Source organism: Anas acuta, chromosome 26 (genome assembly GCF_963932015.1).
Source record: "Anas acuta chromosome 26, bAnaAcu1.1, whole genome shotgun sequence".
Lineage (NCBI taxonomy): Eukaryota > Metazoa > Chordata > Aves > Anseriformes > Anatidae > Anas > Anas acuta.
The window spans coordinates 3,470,700-3,490,049 of NC_089004.1; the positions used below are offsets into that span (position 1 = coordinate 3,470,700).

General features: G+C 49.5%; 1 protein-coding gene across 12 annotated transcripts in view; it reads right to left on the minus strand.

The window, feature by feature from the left end:
• PTPRS (protein tyrosine phosphatase receptor type S) overlaps window positions 1–19,350 on the minus strand; it is a 151,227-nt gene that overhangs the window by 38,498 nt on the left and 93,379 nt on the right. For all 12 annotated transcript variants that reach the window (XM_068661831.1, XM_068661841.1, XM_068661838.1 and 9 more), the window contains 4 exons: window positions 9,517–9,786; window positions 6,787–7,368; window positions 5,731–5,864; window positions 5,409–5,553 (listed from right to left, as the gene is read on the minus strand). In XM_068661831.1, the coding sequence (XP_068517932.1) occupies window positions 5,409–5,553; window positions 5,731–5,864; window positions 6,787–7,368; window positions 9,517–9,786 (1,131 nt within the window). The remainder of the gene's footprint in view (window positions 1–5,408; window positions 5,554–5,730; window positions 5,865–6,786; window positions 7,369–9,516; window positions 9,787–19,350) is intronic.

Consider the following 19,350-nt stretch of genomic DNA (forward strand, 5'->3'; position numbering starts at 1 on the left):
TTAGACAGGAATAGTTTTAGTAAAAAGTCTTGCAAAGGAGTGAGGCAGGAGGTTTGTCAAGGTATTTGGGTACCCCGTGGGATTTTCAGAAGTGGTAGTGTGCCTGACTCCTGTTTCACTCTGTCCAAACAACTTCAGGGTGTTTATGAAAATCCCAGGACACTTTTGGAAAGCTGGCCCTACACAGCTGCGTGTTCTCAGGGTAGCAGCAAACAACTGCCTGAGGGCTGGTTTTCAGGAGATGGGAAAGGTGCAAACCCCCACTTCTGCTCACATCAGTGTTTACTGGGGTGCACAAGGCAATTTCAGGGAGATCTGCTCAGTAGGAAGCCGGACTGTCACACACCAGGTACCGGCACACACCATGGCTGTGCCTGCAGACACCAGAACTGCAAGGGTCAGGTCCTTGGGAAGGCTGGAGATGCCACGGGTTTGGGACCTCGGTGAACCCTGGACAGACAGAAAGCCTGCCACTTCTGTATCTCAGCTGTAACCTGGTAATTTTGGGAAATCTTATACCTGACTTCTCTCAAAAACTAAGTATTACCAATCAGCCCAGGTGAGCACACAGAGGGATACATTTTCAATGCAAATCTGTAACCCTAATCGCACCTAGTAACAGTAAAACTGCAAAAAAACAGCTTTTAACTCTCTGCAGATGCTGCCAGAGACTGGGGTGTCCTTATAAGCCCCCAAAGCATCATCTGAAAGAAGCAAGGGAGTAGATAAATGCTGCACCATTTCTATTTTTTTTTTTCTGGTGCTTTTTAATCAACACAAAGCTCTTTTACTGAGAAATGATTTTTTCAAATGTCCTACTCCTACCCCTGAGTCACAAACAGATGTTTAGGCCAAACTTGCCTTGAGGACTCAGCTAAATCAAGTCACACTTTTCCCAATTTGCAGTGCAGTGAAAGCTGCATGCTTCGCATATACCTCCACTAAATAGAAACAAGAGGGTTTGCAGAACGAGGAGACACAGTTCCTTCCACTGCAGTGCTGAGCACTCTGTCCAGTAGGACAATTTGGGTGTTGTTCTCCTACTTTCATGCTTAATTATTATTATTGGGCTGTATTTCGATTGAGAGAACAAAACCCTTACATGTATCACTACAGAGGGTGACAATCAGCTGCTGATGGCTAGCCACGCAAAATAATACAAAATATGTCAAACAAACCAAATCAAAAGCAACAAAACTTGAAAAGAAAACATAAATCAAACCAATAATATAAAACAACAACAACAAAATCAGAAAGGAAATCATAATAATAAAATAATACTGATATAAAAAGTGACTCCTTTCAGAACATTCCCAGTCTGTTTACCTACCTTCCACGCTTCAACTGCTAACTTATAAGACTTTCTTACGAGAGAACAAGAGAAACTGAGCTACGAGGCCAGACCAAGCTCCTGGTGGGTTTCTGCACATGGCTGGCTTTTAAGGTGCTGCCCTGCCCCGCTGCTGCTCCCCCTGGCTGAGTTACTCTCCCCCTGCCAGCAGAACCCTAGGTATCACAGGAATGGTAATTCTGGTCTCTAATCCATTCCCTTTCGCTCAGCTACCTGTGCAGAGGGCAGAGAGCAGGGTGGCAGATTCCCACTGACGTTTTTTGCCTTATGCCTGCAGCTCTCTCCCTCTGCTGATTGATGCAGCACCGACATCTCCAGAACGGAGGCACACTGCTCCTTCTCACACCCCTGAAGCAACTCAAGTCTCTTTTAGGGCATGGAGGAAAAAGCCTCAACCCTCTTCCAGTGCCTGCCATGACACTCCTTTATTTTTTTTTCGGAGTATTTTGCAATCAGGTTTGCTCCTTTTTTTTCTCCCCCGCCAGGGGCTGCTGTATTAAAAGCTACCTTGCCTGCTTAGCAGTCCAGCCAACGCCACATGGCTGAGAAACCCACTGCAGAGAGGGTCTGACCCGACCTACCCTTTCCATCCTGAAACTCATTATGAAAGCCCCAGTAAGCAGAGCCGGAGCTCCAGCTGGCACTTGGGTTCACTGTTTGCACTGGCAGCTGCTGCGCGTGGTCACGCTCGCTTGCTCACTCACCCTCTACGCTCCAGCACAGGGACCTACAGAGAGGCCCTGGAGTGAGGCCTCCATTTGGGGTCGTTTGCACTTTCTCTGGTCAAAAAGGCAGGGTGGGTGGGTGATGGGGGAGAAGGCCCAGATCCCACCTGGGCCCCCTCTCCCCATCACGCTCATCGACTACAGCACCTGGATGAAAACAGCCACCAAGTGCTGGCTGGCCATACTGGAGACGCATCGGGGGAGTTCATGGCACTGTGAGTTTCCTTCACAATCCAGCCCAACCTGCGTCACCCTGGCCACGTGCGTGCGTGCGTGGGGATGGAATCGAGGAGGTGGGAGCTGAATGCAGGACGGAAAGCGCCGCAGCCCAACGCGGAGGCTGTGAGTTCACCTCCGCACCAAAACTCCTTTGCTGGAAAGGGAGCCACAGCACAGGCGGGAGCCCCCGGAGGCAGCTCGTCATCTTTGTCTGCTGGTTTCTGGTTTTATCATGCAGGCGGCTCTTTGGGAACCCTTCCCCACCCTCCCACGGGCTCCGGGATGTACACGAGTGTGTGCAGATCCACGCCCGTGTGCGTGAGCCTGCAGCGACAGGGTGGACTGTATTTGTGAATCTGCTTGAGACCAGCCAGTACTCACCTGAACTGCATCTTTTACATGCTTTAAAGTTGACTGTCCAAGCCACAAGAATGACCCTTACTGACCTTGTACAATACAATGTTTTTTAACCCTTTAGGTACCATAGACTTTGTATAAGATTTTTTTTTTTTCACTCCATACACTGTGAGGAAGGGGGAAGGGGAGCAGAGCTAATGGGTAGGGGAAACATCCTTTCTTAGGAAGGAACAGAGGGCTAAGAAATCCTCGTGGTTCCTTTACACCTGCACATGCAGCCTCACAGCACCCACCCTGCCACCCCTGTCCCCTGAGACGTACTTTGCACTCCAAAATTTTTAGTAGGAGAGTTGCCAAGGAGCCCTGGGAAGGTTGTGGCTAGTTAGAAAGGGCAAAACATCTTCCTCCAACCATCTGTTACTTTTACAATCTACGTCTCTGGTACTTGAAGAGTTAAAACCCAGCTACTTCAAGAAGAAAAATATACTTTACCTTTAGTTTAATGGATTTTACTTTGGTTATGATGCTCGGGAGGAGCCACCCTGACAGGGAGGTGGTGGGTGTTGTGCAGAAAGGTGGGCAGTGCAGGGAGGGCTGCGGCATGCAGGCACATGCTTGCCAGCTGAGCGAGGAGGGGAAGAGCACCGAATGCACCAGCAGGCTGCCGGAGGATGAGGGAGGCTTTGCTGTTGCAGAGACAAGATGCCATCGTGGTGTGAAACCGCCCAGCGAGAGACAGACAGACAGAGAGCAGGGAGCGGGTTTCATCGGGCTGTGAGGGCATGCAGGCGGGCAGGCAGACAGAAGAGAGAAGAGAAAGAAGAGCCATGGAGCGGGCCAAGGAAGAGCTGAACGGAAAAGGAGCTGCAGAGGGAAGACACAAAAGCCTGTCTCGAGCCAGAAGGTCTGTGAGCCGAAGGATGTCGCCTGGACCAGGGAGAATTGACTCGTTCCTCCAACAGCCAGCCAGGAAAAAATGTTTCACCATGTTACAGGACACTGACAGCTCCCAGCTGATGTTCTTAAGAGCATTAAATTAATGAAACTATCCCTATGAAAGCTGAGCTACAGAGAAATAAAGCAGGCCTCATTCTGGGCAGGTGCCAAGTTAGAAAAAGACCCAAAGCTTTCCCCTTTCCCGGACCCCCTTCTCTTCATCCTTGAGGGAAAAATATTCGATGTCACTAAGCCCTGCTGTCATCAGCGCCCACAGCCATCCTTCCAGCCTGTTTTTATCAAACCAGAAAGCACAAATCCGAGCCCCTCTGTTCCCCCCTTCCCCACAGATCTCAAGGAGGGAAACCCCTCGCAGAACAGAAGCAGAGTGTGGGTAAGGTTGACAATTGTTGTTCAGGTCCTTTCAGTCCATTTTCCCCCACCCCACAGTGATGGTCCGTGTGACAGCACCAGACTGGGATCAGAACCAGTGGATTCGCAGCAAAGTCAGGAAAGGATTTTCTTTTGATACATATAGAGAGCATGAGAAAAAGGAAAAAAAAAAAAAAAGGAAAAAAAGGGGAAAAACATTTGAAAGAAAGAAGAAAACAAAATATCTTTGAATGGACTGGAGGCCTGAGAAAGCCCCTGTAAGGAATTCTGCCTATGCAGGAGGAGATTCCCCTTTCCTCCCACTCCCAGGGGGGAGGGAAAAAGAGAAGGAGAGAGATGGGGAAAAGAAGAGAGAGAGAGAGAGAGAGAGAGACAGCAGAAGTGAGAACTGAACGGCAAGATGGGGCAGGTGCCCAGCTGGGAGCCCGCTGCTCCCCCTTGGTAAGGGCTCTGAGAGCTGGGAGCAGGCACTCTCTCTCCTCACACTGGTGACCAGAGCCATTTCTGAGTTAGTTCTGCTCCCGGCTACTCCAAACTGCAGCGGAGTGATTTAGTAGAGATGAGAGGAGACAGAAAACACAAAGAACAGCTGCCACAGCCACTCATGCAGTGAAAAAACACCTCATTTAAAAGCAAAGATCTGTGAAAAGCCCAGGTTGAAATATTGCCATCCAGGGTTATTGTCCCCAGGGCAACAGCGAAGGGAGACAATCCATTAAACTAAAACCAGCACATTTTGGTTGCATACGCTCCATCCTGGTGTCATTAATATCCCCCCACAGCCTCCGCATGACTCCTCTCTCCCGCTTTGCTGGAGCCCAAGCGGGCCCGTTCCCAGCACTTGCTGGGACTGCAGGCCCTCTTCCCAGTGGCTACCAAGTCACTCATGGAAAACCAGCACGAGGACTGCATTCCCCAAGGCTGGCGAAAGAACTGAACGTTCGATTCATCCCCTCCCCTTCTCCTCTTCCTCCCAAGCCCCCACCGTCTCCCTGCTCCATTGCTTGTGCCCCCCTTCCAGGCAGCTGCTGCTCAGGGTCTGCTGGTGGACGGCCACGCTGCCGCACGCCGCTGGGCCGCTGTCCTCCCTGAGCATGCTCAGCACCAAGGGCCAGCTCAGCCCACCCGTAAGACCTTTGCTGCCTGCCACCCCAAACCACGTGGACACTGCTAACCTACGTAACCCCACAAAGCATGCAGCGGCCCCACTCTTCCACCACATCTCAACTATCTGGGTGTAAAGGGGGAAGGCGCCAGGTCCCAGAGACGCCCCGCACCGCCCACCTCCCTGCAGAGCAACTCCAGATGTGTGAACCCCCGCGGCACCGCGACCATCTGCCCCACAGCTCCATACCCCTGTGCCCACCATCTCTGGCTCCCTGACTGTCTTCCCCTCAGAGAAGGGTGCGAAAAGGAGAGACACCTACTAGACTGCAAGGTGCGCTCTCTGACCTCCGGGGTGAAGGCCCCCAGGCCCAGAGCCGAGCGGGCGGCCAGGCGGAAGACATACTCAGTGTTGGGCTTCAGGCCTTCCACAGTGAAGGAGGTCGTTGGCTCGAAGTTCCTCAGCACCTGAGATGGGCGAGGGGGAAGAAAAAAAATAAAAACAAACAAAAAGGAGCAGAGGCGAGCCCTGCCCTGAGACACCTGCCCTACACTCCCCTCTCTCAGCCAGCTCAAGAAACAGAGGGCCGGGATGGGATGGTCCTCAGGGCCCCAACCCTTTGCGCTGCTCCTCTCCAGACTCACCTCCCTGCTGTGGTCTCCTTCCTTATAGAGGAGCTCATACTTCACTATGATCTCCTGGCGGGGAGGGCTCCACGACAACACGATGCTCGTCTCTGTCTTGGCTTCAGCTCGGAAGTTCATCGGCTGCCCAGGAACTGATGCGGAGAAGGAACCCACAGGGCAGGACAGGGCAGAGGAGGTGAGACGAGAGACAGGAGGAACCACGTTAACTTGCCTTATTAGAAGTACCCTACCCAGTTTTCCTCAAAGCCTGTGTGTGAAGGGCAAGTCATCAGCAAAATGCCACACTGCAGAGTGGGGAAGCCCTTCCTTTAAGGCAGTGCTGGGTTAGATACCACTGCAGGGCTAGGGAAGGTCCAGTGCTGCTGAAGGGAGAAGAATCCTACTGGACCATTTGCCTCTTTCTCGGCAGTGTAGGACATGTCCCTTCCCCAGCGTTAGGGGGATTCAGGAAGCAAAAGGCTCCCGAGGAAGGCAGGGCTTCCTCAACAGCACCCTGCCCCTGTGAGCAGAGCACCCAAAAGCAATGCTGGGAGACAACATGATAAAACACCTTTTGTTCTCAGCTAGACATATCAGCTGTGACAACAGTAGCTTTGTTTTATTCTGCTTTTAGAAAAACAAAATTAAGCCCATTGCCATTCAGCTCTGAGAAGGCAGCTCCTGGGTGCTTTAAGAGTTCAGCTTCACCATTCCCTGGGCAGTGAGCGTTTTCAGGTCTATTTCAAAGACATTTAGAAACTGGAAACATTAAGACATCTTGCTCTGGAGCATGGAACAGCAAAAAAAGGGTTCTCCTTACACAATTTCTTGCCCTACCCATTTAAGCAACAACCTTTGTGAGCAAAGACAGAATGAAAATCATGTGCCAAGCCTTTGGGCTCCAGCTGCTGGACCAAACTTCCTCCTAGGAAGTTACTTCTATTTTAACCGAATTGAACCAATAAAGAAAAAATTGTTCTGGTGACACAGAGGCCCCAGCTGGATAACGGACTAAGCCACCACCTCTCCCTCCTGCAGCCCAGTGCCTCCAAGGTTAGCGACACAGCTGCTCACCTCCTTGTTGCGTCTTAACCTGGATGGGGTCTGAAAGAGGCCCATCTCCCACCGAGGTGAAGGCCAGGACCCGAACCGTGTAGGTTTCGTCCTCCAGGAGGCTGCCCACCGTGGTCAGGAGGCTGTCATCCACGTTGTGCTTCTGCCAGTTGCTGACAGGCTGATCAGGCTCCATGGTGTAATACACACGATAGCCACGGATCTGCCCGTTGGGCTCCACTGGTTCCTCCCACTGGATGATCATGGTGGTGCTGCTCAGCATTCGTCCCTGCACGTTACGGGGGGCACTGGCAGGAGCTTGTTCCCCTGTGCGAGTGACCACGGACTCGCTGGGAGGCCCCTGCCCAATGCTGTTGACTGCAGAGACCCAGATCTCGTACTCAGAGTTGGGGCTGAGCCCCCCAATGCTGTAGCGCGTGGTGGTGATGTCCTCTTTGATCTGATAGGGTCCATCCTGGCTTTTAGACTTGTATTCAATGACATAGTAGGACACGGGGTCTGGATTTCCAGAGTCCCAGGTGATGGTGATACTTGTTGCCGTCGTCTCTGTCACCACTGGTGTCCCAGGAGCCTTGGGGAGTGCTGAGAATTAGGAAGAACAGACGTTAAAAAAAAAAAAAAAAAGGAAAAAAGAAAAAAAAAAGGTATGTTGAAGTGGTGCCTAATTGAGCTAGTTAGGGCTGCAGGAGCCAGAGGCACAGTACCAATCACAGAGCGGCAGTTCAGTAAAGTGCCGCTGAAATATTATGAACCTAGTTATACACTCTATTATCCTCCTTAAACTGCTCCATCAAAAGGGAAGTGCTCAGCTAAACATCTGGAATCATTAGCACAGACTTCAGCTGAACATCCGCTGGCTCACAGGGCAGCAAGGAAAGGCGGTTTTGCAAGAGCTCTTTCAGAGCACATCATCAGATCTTCTGAAGCAGCGGCTGCCCGGCTCTGGCACTGCTGAATTTCTCCACGTCTAGCGTGCAGGTAGCAGTACAGCATGGACTGTACTCTCCAGAACTAGAAAGCCATAAATACATGCAGTACTTCACCTCAATCCACAAATGTGTTAACGTCCATCTCCTGTCACTCATCCAAAAGACAAACTTGCTGGAGACTGCATGCTGAATGCTGGAAACCTTTAACCTTTTCCTCACTACGTGTTTTAGACCCTTTCCAATCTCATCTTCTCCAGGCTTGAGCAGCCTTAGAGCTCTAACTTCTCATTTCATCTTCTGACTGGGGAATATTGCAGATGCTTACAGACAGGAACAAAAGGGGAAATAGCAGTGAAATAAAATGACAAAAGGCAGAAGGTACCGGCAGGGCAAGGTTCCACACCTGAGGACAATTGGAAGCAGAAGCAGTGTATCTATCAGCCTTTTAAATTAATAGTGTAAGATGGAAAAAAGGGAAGGAAGAAAACAGGAGAATAAACAGCACTTCAGCCCAGCCGTAGGCATCCTTTCACTAGCATGTAAGCCCAATTCCCGTGAAAAGCACAGGATTGGTATCACATCAAGATCCACCAGTGCCTACCTACTCAATTCTACGGTGAGATCTCCCTTAGTCAGATGCACTGACACAGATCGGATGGTTTCTCTTCATCACTCCCCTTCTCCAAGGTGCTTCTCCTCCTCTCCCCCTCCCCTCCGAGTCCTCTCCCACCCCATCTCCCCCAGATCCCTCGTGGGCAATGCCATCACTCAGAGCAGACACCAGCTCACACACCGAGCTCTACACTCACCCAACCACAGGGGCATCCCGCTTGGGTTTTAATACTCCCCTGCTGAGGACAGAATAGATTGAAGATTGCACCCGTGCTCCTCCTGGAAATTGCTAGCTGGAAGCTGGGGATATTCCCCCTCTTGCTGAGGCAACAACGGCCACTAAGATGCTGGATCTAGGTTCTACTGCAAGGGCACACACGTCAGAGATCCTCAGGGCCTTGGCTGAATCTCTAACCTCGGAACAGGATGGCATGCAGGCTTCAAGCCATCCAAGGCTCCTTGCAAACTGCCCAGCCAGCCCCATATCCCAGGACAGAAACAAGCATGCAGGGCTTTAAACCAGTTTTCTTCATGACAGCCAGCCCAGTTGTCCTGAAGCAAAGGAAAGACCTCAGGCCACCAGCATCCCATTCTCTGGGGATTCCTTTGGGCACGGGATCCCCACAGACGCATGCACAGATCCCAGCACGTGGCACGCACGGTGCACAGGTTTGTCTTCTGCTCATGCTCACATCCGCATATACATACGGGCTTGTACCACCACGGACGTACGTACATGCAGTCAGGCACCCTCATGCCCATACAGCCACGTTGCTGACTCACGTGCACACACACCCATGCACGACAAGCGTGCTTCATGCCTAACCACGTCCCCACATTCACCACGTGCAGCTCAAGTCACGGGCTCGCCCCATGCAGGCACACAAAGCCACAGGCAGGACACAACTCACACACACGCAGCCACGCGACGACACGCACTCATGCACTGGCGAAGGCTTACAGGCACCACCACGGACCCACAAATGCTCACATGCACGAACACGCCACGTGCCCACAGCACTTTGCACACGTGCTCAGACGCTCCGTGAAGACCATGCGCCCAACACGTGCCTTGCACGTCTGTGCACCCGTGCAGCAGCTCACGCACTTGTGCATGCACGCTCCTACAAGCATGCATCGTCGGGGAACCCACGCACTCGCTCACGCAGCTGTGCTCACACTCCCTTACATTTCACCGTGATCTGAGCAACGGCTTCTATGACTCCCAGACTGGACATGGCCACACACGTGTAGTTGGCTGAGTCCTTGACATCCGTGAGCTCCAAGACATTACGGCCCACGGGCATGTCATCTTCGGGCGTCAGGTCCTCCGCTCCCTGCATCCACTTGACGTATGGCATGGGCGAACCCACGGCCACGCAGGTGATGTTGACGTTGCCGCCGGGCATGATTTCGTGGCTGACGGGCAAGATGGAGAAGCGAGGGGCCACGCGGCGAACTGTGGACGAGACGCACAGAGGTAACAAAAAAACAAAAACAGAACAAAAAACGAAACAAAGAAATAAAACAAAACAAAACAAAAAAAAGAAAGAAAGAAAAGAAAAGAAAAGAAAAAGAAGAAAAGGGAGAAAAAGAAAAAAGAGTAAAAGATAATTTAAATACAGATGGGGTTTGTCATCATTTATTTTCTTCCTTCATTAAAAACAAAACAAAAAATCAAAGAAACTAAAAAATCAAAAACCAAAAACCAAAAAAATTAAACTTCAAATAAATTTGTACTTCACAAACAATATATAGAATATAGACATAAAAGCGATATTTCATAGCAACAGGGTTCCATTGATCAAGATTAGACCCATCACAGCACAGATAAAGACACAAAAATTTATTAGCAATTTCTCATCTTTACTGGCAAGAGCTGGCCTGGCGAGCGTCGAAAATCTCCTCCACAGCCGCTGGGGCCCCCAGCTCCCCGCTCCGCGCCCCGGGAAGCCCGCTCCTCCCCTTTTCCAGTGGGGTCCAGCTCATCCTCCCCTGTCACCTTCTCCCGCAGCCGAATAAATCGGCTCCTCCACCACCACGGCTCGGAGACACCCCAGGGGCTGCCCCTGTCCCCAGAGAGGGGCCGGCTCCGTGCCCGACGGGGGGCGAGGGATGCCGCAGCCGCGGGGTGGTGGCGAGGAGAAGGCGGGCACGGAGGTGGAAACTTCTCAAGATTTTGCCTTGTTAGGAAGGCCCAAATCTTGTTGCGACCCAGAGAATCCAACCAAGAGAGAAGTATCACATCCCCAGATGCCGGAGAGACACCACTTGAAAAGCAGCGAGGCAAAAAATAAAAAAAAAGGGGGGAGAGGGAGTCCCCGGAGCGGGACAGAATTTAGTTGGTGTCTGCGTGTGAGAACCGTCCAGGGGGATGCAGTCCCCCTGGAGCGAGACAGAGTGTGGAAAAGATGAGAAACTCTAATGAAATTTTTGTGGTTTTCGGGTATAGAAACCCTAACGAAGCCTCTTTAAGATCTGACACGGTTCCATTGATAGATGCAGCTCTCAGAGTCACAAACATCATGCAAAATAGGTAAAAAAGAGACAGAGAAAAAGATAGAAAGAGAAAGAGAGAGAGAGGAGAATGCAGAGAAATATAATTTATGGGCGGCTAGCAAATGCCCACATGGAAACTGAATAGAGAGAGAGCAACAGAGAAAGAAAGGAAGACGAGGAGAAGGAGAACAAGGAGGGGAAGGGAGAAAGAAGAGAGAGAAAGAGAGGGAGGGGAGGGGGAAACCCACTTTAATGCTGCATACTTTTTCTAGCTGATGTGACCCAATGTGGTGGCTCACATTGTCACATCTCAGCCCTGGCGGAATAATAAATAGAATAGAATTAATAAGAAAAACAAGGTAATGAAACTTTAACGTTGAGAAAACAGTGACATGTTCTGTGCATCTCCTTAGCAGAGAGGTGGATGCAGCTTCCAGACCTTACACGATAAGAACATGGACGCAAAGGGAAGGGGGTGGTTTCCTTGGCTCCATTTTCTGAACTAACTGGGCTGCTTGGATAGTAGAGGTGGGTGCTCGTCCTCAGGGGTGAAAGTAGGAGAATGGATAAAGGAGAAAAGGAAGTGTCTGAGAGAGGCCCTAGGGAGGGAGCTGAAGGCAAGGTCCCATCCTGTAAGCAGGGACAAAAGGATTCAGACCCCAGTAAGCTGCAGGCACAGCAACAGCCCCAGGAAAAAAGGAGAGTGGGAATCCCCCCAGCTTCTGAGGGCCATGCAACAAACACCCCTCGGGAAGGGTGAGCAAGGGGACGGGAGAGTTTGGGGTGATGGGGGCCTGAGAAATACCCTTCCCTGGTGTCTTCTTCCACGTAACCCTCTGAATGACCTCTCTAAAACCAGCAATGGTCACATCCACGCAATAGCAATGCAAAGGACACCAGGGCTAAGCCTGCAATCTCTTTTCCCAAGTCCTAGTGCCTTCAGATGTCCCTTGGAATTGATGTCCTCGTTTTTTTTTTTTTTTTTTTTCTGGTATTTATCTTCCAGCCCATTCCCCTGGCTGCCGCTCAACATTATGGATCTTTTCAGATGGGAAGGGCACTGCCAGGAGAGATAGTGGCTGTTTTCCATTTAGTGGCGTTTTGTTAAACAAAGAGCCAAATATGGCCTCTGCTTCCTCCCACACGCTGACAGGGAGATATCTTCACGGAAAGGTGTCCTCTCACCAGCATGCTGCAGGATCCTTCTACGCACTGTTACAGGGAAGGAGGAGAGGATTTGGGGCCGTAGGAGCTCAGAGGGGTCCGAGGAGACATCCCACGGGCACAGCTTTGTGAGGAGAACAGACAGCACGTCCTCACCTGTGGTGTATTGGGGAAAGGTCTTGGGGTGTGGAGGGCCAGCCTACAAACTCACCTGCACCTATCACTAAAAAACGACTTTCTGCTTAGAGAAAGGTGTGAGGGGAGCACTGCGGTGTCTGCACAACCTCCGGCACCAGCACCAGGGCAGGCAACGTGCTCCTTGCTCCCTGCTGTCATCCCCCGATGGAGACCGGTGGCACTGGGCCCGAGGGCACGGCCCTGTGGCCTGCCCCATTCCTTCCACTGTCTGCTACGGGAGGTTTCAGAAAATGGAGCCAGGCGAAGACCACCCCGGTCACAGTCTGAGACAAGATGGAGAGAACTCGAAAAGAAACGAGTGGGGGTCACCATGCAGACAGATCGGGGGGGGATGGCTCCTTCTGAGTGTAACCTTCTGGAGAGGAGAGGCAGGGTGGGAAGAGGTGAGGAGGAATGGGGAGACGTAGGCCGGACAAGGTCCGGTCAGCAAACAGCATCGACAGCAACAAACAACGGCAGGTGGGATGCAAACACCGAGTTGTCATGGAAACAGAACAAGACAATTAATTCAAACCGAGGCTAATCGCAAAGAAATGAAACCGAACTGAAAGAGAACGGGGAAAAGGAAAAAAAAAAAAAAAAAAAAAAAAAGAAGAACAAACCAGAATTTAATAACTGAAAAGCATCATTCGATGGATGGCGGAGTGCTGAGAATCGGAGCCTGAAGGGAACAGCCTGCTGCCGTCTGTGTGGCTGGGGCAGGGATGGGGAAAAGCCACTCACAAAACACAAGCTCAGGACCATGAAGCCCGGCCGGGAGCCGGCCTCCTCTGCACGCCCATGTCCAGAGGGAAGCAGGGAAGAAGTTCTCCCCCCCCCGACCTCGCTGCACCCAGGGCTTAGGGTTTTAGGTCAGCTCTGTGGGATTTTAGGGCAGCGTAACCGCTCTGCTGGTTTAATGGTGGTTTTCACACTCAACTAAAAGGAAGCAGCCGGCACATCTGGGTGCCAGCTGAAGCCACGGCGTGTTTCTGGGAAAAAGGGGAGGATTGAAGGATTTGGGGCAGGGGTAGTGGCGGGCTGATGCGAGGACAAGAGGGGCAGCAGCTTTTCTGTCGTGCATCCTGGTTCAAAAAAAGCTACACACTGCTGTGTGCACAGATACACAGACATCCACACGCTGGTCTAAGGAGGTGAAAATAACTCCAGCGCTAGCTGGGGTTGGAGATCTCAGCGAGTCCCTCGATACATCCCTGCCAGGGCTCAGGGCTGCGACAACAGCAGTTTCTGTACCAGGAAATAGTTGTAGGGCTCGTCTCTGGATACCAGGAACCATGTCGCTGTTTATTTTAATTGCCATACCACTCTGATTTGACTGTTGACATGAGATTGCTCAAGCTGAGAATCTCTGGGTCAGCATTTAGGTCAGAGCCTAGGAAGAGAGCAGTGGTGGGAAGCAAGCTCGAAGAGCAGCTAGAGATTGAATCAAGAACGATTTCAGCTCCGGCTCCAGCTGTGTTTCGAGCACAGCAGCTGAAAGAGTGATTTTTTCCATCGAAAAATGCAGAGAAGTGAATCCTTTTATTTTGCCAGCCAACAAATTGAAGAGCCTGGGGAGGTACGAGGAAGACCTGCCCTCTCTGGAAAGGAGAAGGTGTGGTGGGGCAGCCAGGGCTCCACTTTACAGACCACTTCTCTGATGCTCTTAGCAATTTCTTACATGTCTGATCTCTTTCCCAGTGCTGAGCTCTCTCTCAGGCAGGAACACCCCATTTCCAGAGCAGGGCAGATCTTTCCTCTTCCAGAGATTTGGCCTTTTTTTTGTTTGTTTTGTTTTTTAAACTAATATTCCTTTACCACCCTACAGGAGCTGCAAGGCAGATTCCTCGTGTTTCTCAAGGCAGTCTGCCATGGTGCAGAATTCAGGCTGAAAACACCTCCAGTGACAACACAATGCAAAGGCTGCAAGTCACCAACACCTCCATCTGCTTCTCTCCTGTCCCTTCAGGTGCTGAGGGTGCAGCCAGGAAAGGCCTCCAGCTGCCACTGGTTGCAAGGAGCAGCTTAGCCCTGAGCTTCAGGGATGTTTGGTTTCCATGACAGCTTTGTCCCAACTGTTTTCCAAAGCCAACCTTGCATGCATACAGACGTGCATGCTCCATGTGCATGTGCAACATCTCCTGATATACACACACAAGCAGGCACACACAAAGACACATTTTCACTGGCCAAAAAACTCTCAGGAGCTTTTTTCAAACAAGGATACAGCTCATTACTGACAGAAGCAGGCTTTAGGACTGGAGCAGGACATTTGTGATGCAGGTCAAATTACTGCAGCGCAGAGAAGCCATTTCAAAGGCACGGAAAGATTTCTTAAGCCCAGTTAGTTTCTTGTTTTGTATTGTTGGGTAAGGATTATTTATATTTATATCGTTGGGTAAGTATTTCACAGAGGCAAAGCTGCACCCCAAATTCTGCTTAACTTACATGAGAAACTGAACAGATCCAGAACTTTTCACTCGCAAAGCCAATTGGTTTTGTTGCTGCTCATGGCTGCAGAGGGTAACCCAGCTTGTGTTCTGTGAGTGGCATTTTTGGTGCATTATTCTTTCCAACGAAAAGGAACAAATGAACATCACTAAGGTTCCCCCCCACACCACTCGGTTGTAAAGACAGCTGGGGTCCACAAGGTGAGACACATTTGGCAAGGGACAGATTTACAGACCTGATCGGAAGAGACACTGGGAGATCCAGGGTTGACTTTTGCAACACCAGAATCCATCCTTAAAATGTGTTCCCAGGATGCTGCTAGTGAAAGAAATCTGAGGACCAAGCGACCAGCTTGTGCTGGGGAAACCCACCGGTTCCACTTTTTAAGCCCTTTCCAGATTAGCTCAGGGAGAAAAACGTTGGAGGAGAAGTGGGGAAAGGAGAATGTCCTGGACAAGAACCCATCACTTCAAACCCCGATTCACATCGAAAACCAACCAAAAGAGAAACATACTTCATATCTTAAGGAATAAATCAATTGGAAAAGGAAAAAAAAAAAAAAAGAAGAAAAAGAAAGTGAAGTGACTGGTTGAAAGCACCAAACAAAACCAAATGGTATTAAACATTTTGACACTCAGCAAGCTGCTGCTCCAAATGAGGTGAGAAGGCGGACATTATTGGCCATTTTGGTGAGACAGGAGTCATTCCGTCTTGCTCCAAAATGAGGAAGGGTAGGGGAAAGGGTGCCAAAATAATGTGCAGCCTCTACGTTATTAGTGAAGCTTAGATTACACCTGTCCTCCCCTCCCAAAAGGTGGTCCGTCCCTGCCCCTGCGCTGTCCGTGCAGCCGCCTCTGCCTTCTCCCTCTCCCATTCCAATTCCAAGTTGGTTCCACTGGGGCGAGACGCTGCTCGGCTCTGGATTTCCGACCTCCGTCCCTCCAGAGGACGAGATACTTCCCTCCTCATGCCCATCTCCTTCCTCATTTCCTTCATGGTAAATAAAAATAAGTAAGTAAATAGTTGGATAAATAAAGAATGAGACCAAGGCTTGGTTTTGGTCTAAGGAAATCCATTACCTTCCCAATCATTGTCACTTTTCCTCTTAAAAAAACACATTAGTTGGGTGACAGGCTGGCTGAACATCTCTGGTCTTTTGTAATTCTTTTTTTTTTTTCTTTTTTTGGTTTTCTGTTGCTTTTTACAGGATTGAATATAAAATAATTGGAACCCAATTGTTTCTCAAGAAGATCTGTAAAATTAAACACAGGCTTTGCTATTTTATTTTTTGTTATTTTAATTTGACAAGGTGTAATCTAATTTTTTCCCCTAAAACAAAGAGAACAGCGATGCAAAAGGTGTAAGAGACACAGGCAGGCAGAGATTTCGAGATCAGTACAGCACAGTGTTCCTGCAAAGTGCCCTCTATAGAGATATACATAGATATACATAGATATAGATTTGATTTTTTTTTTTTGGGGGGTGGCTTTTTGTATCCATTTCCATTTCCTGATACCCTTGAGAAATCCTTCTGCAGAAACACAGCAAATTGCTTTGTTTGCTTTGGTTTTTGAACTAGAATTTCAGAGCTGAGGACACCCCAAACACAGACAGGGCGCTCCCCCACCCATGGAAGTGCTGATGCAACGAGGACTGTCCCAGAGCTCGCCCTCCCCAAACTCCAGCGCCTGGAAGATGGCATCACAGGGGCAGCTGTACGAACTAGCGGCGGCTCTGCCTCCCTCCTCTTCCATTAAAGACTTTATCAACGCAGGTCTAAAAAGGTATTAAAACTCCTACGGTTTAAAATAGCAAGGATTGTTCTGACCTCGTGGCCATTTGTTAAATCTGTAGCGCAATTGGAATTATTTCCTCCTAACCTGTAAAAGGCACTGGAAGTTAAAAGAGCTTATAGCAACCGTTCCCCTCGCCTACAGAGGGACCGGCTGGGGAACCAGCGGCTCTCATTTAATGGTCAAATTACGCAGGAGCCAAACTTAACCCAGCAGCAGGCTAAGGGCTAAATTACTCGTTAAATTAGTCACATTTTAATATATTTTGAAGCTGTATTTCCTGAGGTCCTAGGCATGCTATTTCTGCATTTTCTATGGTTTTTATTTTAATTGATTGGAGCTAGTTTTGCTATTATGTGTTTATCCCTGGCCTGTTTTCATCTTCAGGCTCTCGATGAGTTGAGGTTTTCCAGACAGCCTTGAAAAAATATTTGCAATGTTCTCAGCAAGAAGGGGGCTGCGGAACCTGATTTGGGGTGAATAAGCACTGTACTTGACTCCAGCAGCAGAAGAGGCAAGGCCTAAGCAGGCACAGGGAGTGCACTGTGCTGTTTTAAATGCCTGTCGAACCATTTAAAACCCTCTGTGCTTGAAAAGAGCACGGCAACAAGAATCTCGAGCAGAGGGAAGAAGGATTATCCCTACAGCACCGCAACTGCTGCCTTTTGTAACTCCTGACAGGGCACCGCTGCGTGAAATAGGGTAAAAATTTTAATTCTGGTAAATTCAACCAAGACAATTTGTCCTGTACCAACAGCAGCGGCTCTGCATAGGTTGCTAAAGCACAGCCCACACAGCCCTACGGTGCATTGTTCCTTCTTCCTTTCCATTTGTAATCTGGAAGAGCGTGCGGAGACACTCAGTCTTTGCACAGCGCTCTATCTTGAGCCAAGCAGCTGGCTATTTGGATCGAAATAGAGCAACAGAGGTAAGAGTTTAAGGCTTTCAAAATTAAGAGGAGAGCTACAAATTGCTCCATTTCAAGGGAGCAAAACAGCTGCGGCCACAGATTTTGGCCAGGCAGCCACCCACCCTCTCTGGGGCACAGCCTGGATGCTGCACGTGTTGTCTCACTGATGCCTGTAAAAAACCAGGCAGGTTATGAATGATCGTACCTGGTTTTATGTGTCAAAGCAGAGGGAGCATCTCAGCCCTTCTGGGCAAGACTCAAAGCCTGTTAAAAGGCCGGGAAGCTTTCCCTTGTGCCCTAGCTGAAGGAAGGCCATGTAGCTCTCTGCATGGATGCTGTACCCAGCCGTTTGCTTTCTGATTAGCCGTGAGAACTGCCAGGCTCTGAAACCAGCCTCCCCTGTACGAAGCTGGTGCCTAGCAGTGTGCACGCAGAGGCATGAAGCTCTCAAACACCATCAGTGAGGAAGATATTTCCTGCTACCCTGGACTTCAAAGCAGCCCTTTCCTGCAATCACTAAAAGGCAAGAACTCTGACAGTGTTTGTGTCCCTAGGGATACAGAGAAGCATCTATTTTTGCACGCCAGGTGAGCTGTACAGCTCCCACAAAATCAGCATCTCCGTCTTAAGATGTGCTGATTTGCCCGGTTCATCTTTACGCTGACCACAAGTCAAACTCGGACGATTGGCTTAGGTCAGAAACTTTCACACAGCCCGGGCTGGTGGCAGGATTCCTCTCACCTCCTGATCTGTTTTTCGGGTCTCCACGAAGATGCTTCTGCATTTTGACCTTGGACATTCCCTGATGGTGAACTCTCTGTTATTTTGGACTGCGGCATGATCTGATCCGTAATAACACGCAATGCAAACCCTGCGCCAATTATTTCAAGGCCATGCCTGTAACTTCCAGCAAACCAGATCACCTCTCCTAGACAGGTTTCAAGTCTGTGTTTCCTTGCCCGGTGCCATTCCAGCCTATGGTGCCTACATCCAATTTAGCTTTAGTTTATTGTTGTTGATATTATTATAGCTTTTATTGGCTCTTAAGGAGGAATTTAATCTTAAGACCTTCTCAGACCACAAGTGATTCTAGCAGCAGCAGCGCAGTTTAGGCATGTTAGAGATATTTTATAAACGATAAAATAAACAAATACAAAAATAAATGGTGTGTAAATCCCTTTTTAATTGCACCTGAATCCTGAAACTCAAACTCCTATTCATGAAGGAAAATCCTGTGATTAGTGGTGATTATCACCTTTTAGTCCTAGGCAGGAGGGAGGTGGGATGGGAACACCTCATTTCAAACACTATTCCTTCTCTCTTGCTCTTTTTAAATAGAACAAGTCTTTATTCTTTTTTCTTTAAATAGCACACTGGGATTGGGGGATGTCTTTTGGCTATTGTTGGCGTTAGTCAAAGTTAGTAGAGCCACAGCTGGCCGCTTTAGAAAGACATTATCAACAGTGCAGCATTTCGGAGTGGTACCCTTGTATCTAAGGGGAGAGGGGGAGAGACTTGAAGGAGGGGGGGGGAATACCAGTACTGAGGGTCCGAGCACTGAAATCTCAGTATTTTAAGAAAAAGAGAAAGACAGACAGAAAGAAAGAGAGAGACAGAGAAAGAGAGAGACAGATACTGTGTCAATACTGCACTGGATTTCTCAAAAATCACACAGCTTTAATACCTGTACACTAGGAAAGCCACTCCTTTGGTAGATTATTGAGTAGTGAGGACTGATGGGCAGAGGGAAACGCATAAACAGGGAAAGGAAGGGCATTCAATTCTGCAAAGGGCAAAAGCACCAAGCACCAATGGTAGAACTAACACACTGCAAAAAACCCACCTGTTTACTATCCCATGTGGCTCGCCCACTCAGGATGCACACATGGGAGGCAACAGAAGCTTAATAGGGATAAACAGGGAGATGAGAAGAGGGAAAAGAGGCATTTTCAGCTAGAATGTAACTTGTCAGATTTCTTATTGCTGTTTACAATAAGGATGCAGCTGCCAGATGTGTCCCAGCAGCCTC